Source organism: Ceratotherium simum, chromosome 1 (genome assembly GCF_057802395.1).
Source record: "Ceratotherium simum simum isolate JZ-2026a chromosome 1, ASM5780239v1, whole genome shotgun sequence".
NCBI classification, from domain to species: Eukaryota; Metazoa; Chordata; class Mammalia; order Perissodactyla; family Rhinocerotidae; genus Ceratotherium; species Ceratotherium simum.
In genome coordinates, this window is record NC_141900.1 from 56948712 (window position 1) to 56959286 (window position 10575).

Below are 10575 nucleotides of genomic sequence, written 5' to 3' on the forward strand. Positions count from 1 at the left end.
GTTCATTTAACTACCGGTCGCTTTGGACCAAAATTTTTCATTTGACTGTGCTTTAAGGGGTCTCTCGACGCTCCAAACGTGTCTCGTTTCCAGCAAACCAAGGAAGTGGGTTTACAATCTCCCGCCCCTGGGGAGTTTTCAGTCGCCGCACTGTTTCAGGTCACGACCCAGCCGGGCTCCCCGCGTTTGGGCGAGTGCTTGGGGAGGGCTGCTCTCCCCGAAAAACAAGCTGGGGAAACGGGGGCCAAAGCCACTGAAGCCCATTCTCAGCCCCTGGGAGGAGGGGGGCGTTTGGGACCCTCTAGCTCAGGACTACTGGCTGGCGCCTCGGACCTACTTTAAGCACAGGAAAATCTGTGCACCAAGTTGTCTTTCCCCGAAAGCGCGCAGGAGTTGTGGCCGGAGTCCTTGCCGCGCGGGTCCCGGAGATGCTCCACCAAGTAGAGGATTCAGGTACTCCCTACCCTGGCGCCCAGTGGGTTGGTGGTCCCGCTGACAGGCGACAAAGATGATCTGGGCTGCTCCTATCTCTGGCAGGACTAGACGGGGCGAGAAAGAAAGCCGATTTGGGGCGCCGCCGGAGGGCAGGGACTTGCCTTTGGCGTTGTCCAGCGCCCTCGGAGCGCGCTGCCTTGCTCGCACTGTGCCAAGCCCCCAGTCCCGGCGCAGGGCTTGGGGTGGGAGAGTCCGGGTGTGGGCGGTTCCCGGAGCCGACACTCGTGCGGCAGCAGCTCCAGCCCCCTCCCCGAGTCCGCCACCACTCGGGGGCGGGAAGCCGCGGGGTAGGCGTCACCCGAGCGTGACTGCCCAAGGCCCCCCTCCTGCTGCGGTGAGGGAGCGCCATAAAAGCGCTGTTGCGACCCGCTCTCGACAACCCATCCTCCGGCTTTCACCCCTCGGAGAGGCGCGCCGGACCGCAGAGCACTCGCCGCCCAGCCACGCCCGCCCGCCAGCCCGCCACCGTGAGTGCCACGATCCGCTCCGCCTGGCGGGAGCGAAGGGGGGAACGCCGGTGTACGTGCCCGGGGCGCCGTCTAACCCCTGTGGAGTCCTAGGGCGCTATCGGGGCTGTGGGGGGGGAGGTGGGGTCGCGTGCCGCTCCCAACCCCTGCGCGCCGCTCTGCCCTCTCAGCGCTCCGACGCGCGCCAGCCCCTCTGGGCGGCTAAATTCCACTCCCTCCTTCTGGTCCCCTCTGATTGTACATCTGCCCTTCTCCCGGACCCTCCCGGCTGGGCAGTCCTTCTAGGTTATCTTTTGGCTGATATAGAGGGGGAACACGACCCCCAGCCCACGGCAGCTGACAGTTTCCTCCGAGGTCACCGCCTGGAGCGAGGTTTCCCAGGCAGCGCCCCCTGAATGAGGAATCCCCGGAGCTTGGAAGCCCCGCGCCCTGCCACCTCCCGGGATCCTTGGCATCCGAACTGAAACTGACTGGCCCGGGGAGCACTTCTCTCCCCTCTCCCCCAAATTGGCACCTCGAAGTAATCTTAGCCGTCACTGCCGAGCTCCTGCAGCCGGACAGACCAAAAGTATGCGAGAAGAAACTTTTCTCCTCTGACAGGGGTTTGGGAAAGAGGGTAGGAAAGTGATAATTCCTCAGCCCAGCGGAAGGAACTTCTCATTCTGTTTTTCAAGTGTCTAAACTGGCGCCAACCCCCACCTCCACCCCCCACCCCCAACCTTGCCTCTCGCCAGGCGACTCTCCGCCGCTGCAACTTGGACCAAAGTTGTGCAGTTTTCCGGCGGAGCAGAGCGGCCGGCCCAGGGCAGATCTTGCCTTTAGTAGGCAGAGTGGTGCTCGCCACGCTCCGCTTTCCTCTGCGGGACTGGGTCGAGCGTGGATTGAGGGTCGTGGGTGGTAGCAAGGGGAAGGGCGTGTGTCCTCTGAATCCCCAAGTCCGCTCTGCTGCGCCTGCTGTGTCCGCAGATGCTGGGTAGAAAGCGATTGGGGCTGTCCGGACTGACCCTCGCCCTGTGCCTGCTCGTGTGTCTGGGCGCGCTGGCCGACGCGTACCCCTCCAAGCCGGACAACCCGGGAGAGGACGCGCCAGCGGAGGACCTGGCCAGATACTACTCGGCGCTGCGACACTACATCAACCTTATCACCAGGCAGAGGTGGGTGGGTTCGGCGGGACTGACCAGGGAGCGCCCTGCCAGCGCACCCGGAGATCCTGGGGATCGTAGAGGACAGGGACCATTTATTTTTCTTCGTTGTATCACAGGGCAGGACCGTATCAGGCACATACATACCCAGCTCTTAGTAAATGTTTGCGCCCGTCACTGGGTACTTTCCCTCTGCAACTACAGTCACAAAATCGTGACCCCTAGATTCAGGTTCCCTAGGCTGTGTGGCTGGCCGTCTCCTCCCACCCACTCCCTTGTCTTTTTGTTTTTAGAGCAGGTGGGGACCTGTCTGGAAACCTGGGTGGAGAAGCACCCAGGGGTCAGGAGTGCGCCAGGGAAGTGGTGTAGGAAGAAGGGTGAGCAGGATGTCTAGGAAAAACAACAACCAAAACAACCAGGAAACAGCTGCGTTGCTGAAGACATTGCCAGATTTTCCATCCTGCCCAGAGCAACTGAATGACAGTACTTAGGAAAAGGCAAATAGAGCTATTTTCTTTTCTTCCGTACAGCGTTTTTTGCAGTCTCAGACCCTTACTTGAAAATTCTGGCCCCAATAAACAGAAATTTAGCATAAAACAGTTGATCTAAAATGCAGAGACTTTTCTCGTTTTACAGCAGGTGAATTCTGAAAAGAAAGGGCCCACTTGGTGCTTTATTAAGTAGAAACTTACATTGGTCTAGTCACTCGAGGATGAATTCAGGAATTACATGGAATCCAAGAAATTGTAAACTTTATTCTGAACCCCAAGAAAGCTAAAATCAAATGGCACATTTTCACTCTCAACATTAAATATTAAGCAAAAAATCAAATCCAAACTATTTTACAAATATTATAGCATATAAATTTTATTTTGAAAATTGATTTATCTTAGTTCCAAATCATTCAATATCTTATTTTAATTACTGAGATACAATGACCTTATTATGTAAAAAGGATGAGCCCTTTAAAAGCATTAATGTTAACATGTTTAAATTATGTTTTGTAAAGTGTAGTTTTTGTTTTTACCATATTTTTTACTGTTTACAAGTCAGGGAATAGTTGAAAAGGATCCAAAGTGGGGAGAATTTATATTTCTTAAATAAAATTTTATTTTTTCTGTTTTATCAAAAAGGGGTGTAACATCCTTAAAAGCTTTTGAAAAAGTCCCAGTTTATACAGAATCAGAAATATATGAAAATGCCAGAATTAAATAGTATTGGTTTGTGATCCTTGAAGTCTGTTCATTTTAATTAACAAAAAGCAATAATGTTTTATATCATAGTAGACTTCTCAGAAAGTAAATTGCTTCAGATTCTTGCTTATGCTATCATATAAACCAGAGAAAAGAACTTGTACAAATAGAAAAGATATTTTTTTCTAGGAAAACCTTTGTTGGTTATTTAGTTTGTCAGTTATAACACAAAGTAGAACTTATTTCTGCAAAGATGATTGCTATAAAGCTTTACCAGTGTATAAAGCTTTAACATTTCAAAATGTTTTTCCTGAGCATTATTTTGTTCAGTCTTTACCTCAAAGCTTTGAAATGAGTATAATTATCCCCATTTTACAGAGCATGAAATTAAGAACATTTCATGAAAGCTTATTTTGGGGGATGAAATTGGAGCCTTCCTACTGGTTTTCCTTAGATATTGTTACCACCATCAGCAGTTAGTGTGATCTCCAACATCTTTGATGAGGAAAAAATAAGGGAAAGGGACTTGCATTTCCCGGGAAGAGATTCAGGTCAGGTGGGAATGAGTTGGTCCTGAAGCAGTTTCCTGTCTCATCTTCATGCAAGTTCCTTCTCAGAAACCATCAGAGGCTTATCATCTGCCCGCATCATCTCCATTCTGTACTCTCATTGCCTTCCCACCACACACACCCAATCACACGCACGTGTTTGTATTTTTTAAAATTACAGTGTCACTTGTGAACGTATGTTTTAATTTGGCAGAAATGGTAATCTGATATTCTTTTTCCTCCCTTTTTATACTCAACCTCTGTTTTTAAGATATATACTCCTGGTTCATTGCTTCCAAAAGCTGCATCATTTTTTCTAGAGCATGGATCTACCACAATTTGCTTACACAGTCCCTAGAGCAGTGCTGCTCACCTGGGGCTGACTTGATGCTTCCCAAGACATTTGGCAATGTCTGGAGACATTTTTGGTTGTCACAATGAGGGTTGAGTGCTGACATCTAGTAGGTAGAGGCCAGGGATGCTGCTAAACATCCTACAACACGTAGGACAGCTGCCTACAGCAAAGAATTTTCCAGCCCCAAATATCAGTAGTGCCAAGGTTGAGCAACCCAGCCCTAGATTAGTGTGTTCTCCATCCTGGTTGCACATTGGAATCACCTGGGGAGCTTTTAAAATATACTGATGCTGGGCTGCACCCCTGACCAGTTAAATTAGAACTTATGGGGGTGGGCCCTGGGCTTTACAGTGGTTTTACAAGCTCCCCAGAGACTCTATCTTTGAAAGTTAAGGCATTATAGAGAAGGATAATCTAGAACTAATTAGAGAAGGAAGACTAGTGAACAATGCTTTATGACTGTGCATATCCTGCTATTACACATTTAGGTTCTTTACTGATAAACTGGAGAAAATATTTACCAGTTCTTTCACTCACTGGAGCATGATGAAAATAAATGTGTTAAGATTGCCCAAGAGTTTTAAGATTAGTAAAATCGATGGATGGACAGAATAAATAGGTCTAAGCAGCAGCCTACAGTCTGGTATCACAACTCCAGAAAATCTTTGAGGAAATCTTACAAACGATGGGGGCGGGGGAGTTTGCTTTGTTTTTGCTTCCTTTGAGTCCCAGCAAAGGAGCAATAATAGGAAAACTTTCTTAAAAATTTAAATTTCACTGTGCTTGATAGGCAGATGGAGTCTACCCTCTGTCAGCTTTGTTCTGCTGTTTTATCTATTAGTTAATCAATCCATGCCAGGCTGATTCTTCATTTGTGAACAAAGCGGCTGCTGGTGTCCAATGCCTTTTCTGAGAAAGGGAAAAATAGCGTCTTCACAAAACACAGCTTGGTATAGATTTGTCAGACCCTTTAGCAGAGAGAGAGAGAGAAAGAGAAAGAGACAGACAGACAGACAGACACCAGTGTACTCACTCACCTGGAGCAAGTAGCATGTACCATCCTGGAGGAAAGCATACCCTCTCATTCATGTATTGTCCTATCCAGATCCTGCTATGGAAAAAAAAGACCAAGCACATTTCTATGGACCAATAGGATTTGTTTATATTTACCGGGCAGATGTCACAGCATGAGAGAAGGCTTTTAGCTTTTGGCACCCCAAATAAATATGGAAAATAGAGGACCCAGGATCTGTTGGTAGCTGTAAAAATGGGTGCATTTCAACAGCAGTAACGTGAATTTGTGCATCACTTTGTCACTTTCAAAGTATTGCGATTCACAGTGAATATTCACAAAGACTCCAGTTTACTTTTACAAATGAGAAAACTGAGATTCAAAGCTACAGGTGGTTCTAGAACTTCAGTCTGTTGATTTTTTTTTCCTAGGGCTGTTTCTGACCAAATATCATCTGGTCTCTTTGTTAAGATTTAAACTGCTGTGTATCATCAGAACTATAGCCAATTAACTAATTATGGAAACATTTAAAATTATACTTCAATGTATTTTTTTTTAATTTTTTTAATTTTTATTTATTTTTTTCCCCCCAAAGCCCCAGTAGATAGTTGTATGTCATAGCTGCACATCCTTCTAGTTGCTGTATGTGGGACGCAGCCTCAGCATGGCCAGAGAAGCGGTGCGTCAGTGTGCGCCCAGGATCCGAACCCGGGCCGCCAGCAGTGGAGCGCGCACACTTAACCACTAAGCCATGGGGCCAGCCCAACTTCAATGTATTTTAATTTATTTCCTATCATCTAGTTATAAAAGTATATCTAAATGTGTATTGCTTGAGATAGTATAAAAAGGCAAGAATTTGACTAGGAATTTTGGTTGGGTTTAAATAATCTGCTAAGTTTTTTAAGTATTTAAGCAAAGTTTAAGATATATATAAATAATTTGAAATCATATTTATGATGTTTCTGTATAATTGATGCTTCATACACCTAGATTACTTGTTAGCAGATGATCAACTTAAAATAACTTTTAGATTTAATACTCCAAATCTTCTTTTTTTCTAAAGGTTTTTATAGCTCCTCCAAACTTGCTTTAAAGGACTTTTTCTTCCTTTTTTTTTAGATACGGAAAACGATCTAGCCCTGAGACACTGATTTCAGACCTCTTGATGAGAGAAAGCACAGAAAACGTTCCCAGAACTAGGTATGAAAAGGCTTGTGTGGGGACATTGTTGCCCAGGGGAGGGAAATCAGAGAGGGCTGCCTGGGGAGGAGGTATTGGAATGGTCTTCCAGACCAGGTGGGATTTGGGCAGAAATGGGGATGGGGGACAGGGTAGAGAGGACCTTTCTTTCATGTACTCATTTGCAAATCTCTAAACTTCTGTGGGGTAGTATTTTCCAGCCCAAATTATTTGATGCTCCTGTGAAAATTTTAAATATAGGTGACTTTTACCTCAGAAATTACTTTATAGAGAATTTCTACCTGGGTTAGCGTTGGGAGAACATAGAGTGAGTCCTCACCTCTACACTGAAATGACCAACCGTCCATCTTTGGCAGGGGTAATCTTTGGTTTTTATATACTATGTGGAGTGTCTAGACATTCTAGGAAATGTCCCTCATGGGTCTCAGTCTAGACTTCCTGTTTTTATGTGAAGCTGTAGATAAATCAAGCCGTGCTTCTGTTTACTTTTTGACATATTTTAGTTCAACTGATGTCACATCATAATTTATTGCATTCAACGAATGAGTGTTGAACAACATATTATTCTTAGAGGCTTTTCTGTAACCTTGGGGTTTTCTCGGAGTGTGGAGCTGTCTTGGGAAGAGGCGCCCACCAATATCTAAGTGTCCAACATTGGGCTAGGATCCTCTGGGGCCACCTGGATGAGGAGTGCTGCTGAAAAGAAGCCTGGTCCTCTGTTTTCATAACTGGCTCTTCCGTCTGATGCCTCTTGCATCTACCCCCAGTAAAATCACACACGTATGGTTCACCCATTTCTGGGGTAGCATGTCCGCCCTAAACCTGGAGCTCTACAACATCAAGAACCAAGTTCTCCAGAAGAGGTCACTAGAACACTTGCTCAGTGAGTGTAACTGGAGTGTCACTCTTCATTGGCGTTCTCCCTAGAGACTAAGCGGATGACGGGCTGTGCCATTCGCCATCCCTCCCACCCTCCCTCTGTTCTCTTGTGAAATGGCCAGCCAGGGTGAAGGCACAAGTCTAGAGTTGTTAGGTTTGTTTTCTCTGAAGGAAACAATTGGGACTAGAATAAAACTCCAATACTCTTGCTCCTGGAGATACCAGCCCAGACTTAAACAGCAAATGCAAGGGAAGCAGGTGGAAAATTCATAGGGGTTGTTATTAAATATTAAGCAATAAATGCTTTTTAATGTTTCATTGACATGTATATGATGTTTGCAAAGGTAAAAAGTTTAGGGTAAGCTATATCTACTTAGAGTGAGAAAAAGAACCATCCAGACCTACTTCGAGTCTTGCTGCTGCTCTTGGTTTTGTGGCCCAAAGTCACACAATCGGTGCCTGAAAGAGAATTAATTGCACCCTTATCAACAGCCTCAATCATGTGCAGTTAGAGACAAAACTTGACAGCTCTGAAGTTGCCTGTGAATGCTATTTTATTAAAAAGGGTTCTTTATAGTCTCATAAATAGCATCTTACTACATAAAAAGCCATGCAGGAAAACAAAGGAAGCATATTCAGAGTTGAGGAAAAATAACTTTCTTGTTACAGTTTTGTGTGATTCCTGTAGGTTTGATCTTCAGAAATATTGCAGAGTTCTTCGGCTTCTTCGATAAATACAGAGCCTTTTAAATACTCCCTCTGAGATTTGCCTGAGATTCCTGTTAACACGAGTGAGAGCTACTCAGCTGGGTCTTCGCACATTATGCCACTGTGTCCTGCTCTGATATTATACATGGCGTCCTATTTAGAATGCCAACAGGAGCATTTTCAACAGGTTCTGATCATCTTTCAGTTCAGAACTGAATGTCTCACTCTTGCAAGCCTCCCACGAAGTTGAGAAACTTCTGTTACATGCTTTGCTTCTTCTGTTTGACAGGCTGGAAGACCCTTCTATGTGGTGATGGGAAATGAAACTTGCTCTCCGGTCTTTGCCTATTTTTCAACCCATATTTCATCTTGTAAAATTAGAGTCCACCAGTCCTCCCAATGCATGCAGCCACTGTGCTCAACTCTGCAGAGTTTCCCTTTGTTGTCATTGTATATATGTGCATTTAAATAAAATACCATGCATTCAAAAGTGTATGCTCCTCAATGAAAAATCTGTTGTCGCAATAATGAGAATTACTTTAAGTTATTCATTAAAGCATGATCTTCCTCAAGTAGCAAATTCAAGGTGTGTTTCACCAATATTATAACAGTGGCTATGGAAGATATAAAGATACGATGATTTATAAGGACCAAGACTCAGGAGTGTGTGTGTGTGTGTGTGTGTGTGTGTGTGTATAACAACAGAAGTATTTGGAAACAATGAGCAGAGAAATAATTTGGAATATTTTGCTGAACTCCCACCCCACTGCCCCCCTCATTCACATGGAATCCTTGTTAGCCTGTGCTGTCAGCAGAAAGGATTGCTATCTAATGGAATTTCCTACAAAATGTCCTATACCTCCTCTGTCTAGTAGGGAAGCCATTAGCCACATGTGGCTTTTGAGCAGTTGAATGTAGGTAGTTCAAATAAGGAGCTGAGTTTTAAATTTTATTGAATTTTTATTTAAATAGTCACATGTATCTACCATATCAGATAGCTCAGGTAAATACATTTACTTAGGCTGCTACTCTTAGAATTTGAGTCATAAACAGAAATACACTGAGTAGGATGATTACCTTCTCACACAACATGGGACATGTTAATTAATTTAGCTAAAGGTTATTAAACTTTCCCCTTCCTTCATGTACCCATTTGCATGGGCTTCATTTAAAATTAATGTTATTAGATTCTTACATGTAATTTCCATATCAAAGAAAATGGGTCTCATCCTATATTTGTACTTTGAACCACATTGTAAAAAATATGCACAATTTTTTTTTGTGATGTATTAAAATTGCTTACAAAACCCACATATACATCATTACTTAGGGAATCTTATAGTATATAAAATATTCTCTGTATGTAAAGAATTCTAATGTTTCTTTAGCCAATGAAGTCAGTGATGCTACAAAACATAATTTCCTTTAATGAAACTAAGATAAAATTGTTCTGCAATTTTCCTAAATTTCTCCTTATTTCTGTTTCTTTGTGCTTTGAACAAAACACCAATATGTAAAGTGTTTTTTAAAATCTTAAGATATTGAGTCAGTCACAATTTATTATCACACAATGTCAAAGTTCTTTATTAACCTAGTATTTTTAACCTAGTATATAGTCTACTTATATACTAGTATACTTACATAAGTATAAGTATATACTTACATACTTATATACTTGTATATTAACCTAGTATATTAACTTAGTATATAACCTAGTACATTTGGATACTAGTATATACTAGGTATATAGTATATACCTAGTATATATACTATATACCTAGTATATACTATATATAAGTATATAGTACATACTTATATACTTGTATATTAACCTAGTATATTAACTTAGTATATAACCTAGTACATTTGGATATTTTCTTTATTGAATTTAGTACTATGCAAAGAAAGTTGACTCAAAGATTCATTTGTCAGCACAGATACGTTGAATATTCAGCACCACACACAGAACTCTTCAGAGCAAATAGAAGTAACATATATGAATCATTGAAAGATAATCCAGAAATTTCATTTTAAACAAAAGTTTAAGCCTCTTATCTCACTAAATCTAAATACCTGAAGGCTAAACATTAAACAGCCTACGTTTTACTAATCATTCAGGCCTTGATCCCTGGCCTCGTCTTCACTTCCTCTTCCTAGAAAAAGGACTGAGCCTTCACACCATGTGAGCTCTGTGGTCCTGACTCAATGGCTCTCAGGTTCTCTGACCTTCAAATTCACTAAATTTCTGAGTTCTCAGTCATGAAATGGGGATAATAAATCCACTTCTGGGTACTTCACCGTAAGCATCCTTGCTGTAGACAGCTTTGCTGTAAGCGTTTTTGCCACAAACATCTTTTCCGCGTAACTAATTGCCCGTAAGGCAACTTTGCCGTAAAAGATAAAATGATGAAAAATAAAAGGACATTAAAAAAGGACATAATGAAACACAAAAAATGAATACAAAATTAAAAAGACTTTATTGCGAAATATTTGAATACGTTTAAAATGTGTTTAGATTCATGGCAATACTATGCAAATAACCAATTTTATTTTGTGGGTTGTACCTAAGCACTTGT

The 10575-nt window shown here is 43.0% G+C and overlaps 1 protein-coding gene across 1 annotated transcript; it reads left to right on the plus strand.

Annotated features, from left to right (window-relative positions):
- Positions 1-794: 794 nt before the first annotated feature.
- On the plus strand, positions 795-8492 carry NPY (neuropeptide Y). The gene is made up of 4 exons (XM_004418915.3): positions 795-962; positions 1929-2116; positions 6332-6412; positions 8289-8492. The coding sequence occupies exons 2-4, from the start codon at positions 1929-1931 to the stop codon at positions 8311-8313; spliced, it is 294 nt and encodes a 97-aa protein (XP_004418972.1). The 5' UTR covers positions 795-962; the 3' UTR covers positions 8314-8492.
- The last annotated feature ends 2083 nt before the right edge of the window (positions 8493-10575 follow it).

Coding starts and splice junctions, on each gene's coding strand:
- NPY (XM_004418915.3), top strand. CDS start 1,929: ATGCTGGGTAGAAAGCGATTGGGGCTGTCCGGACTGACCCTCGCCCTG. Junction 2,117..6,331: donor AACCTTATCACCAGGCAGAG/GTGGGTGGGTTC, acceptor CTTTTTTTTTAG/ATACGGAAAACGATCTAGCC. Junction 6,413..8,288: donor GAAAACGTTCCCAGAACTAG/GTATGAAAAGGC, acceptor TCTGTTTGACAG/GCTGGAAGACCCTTCTATGT.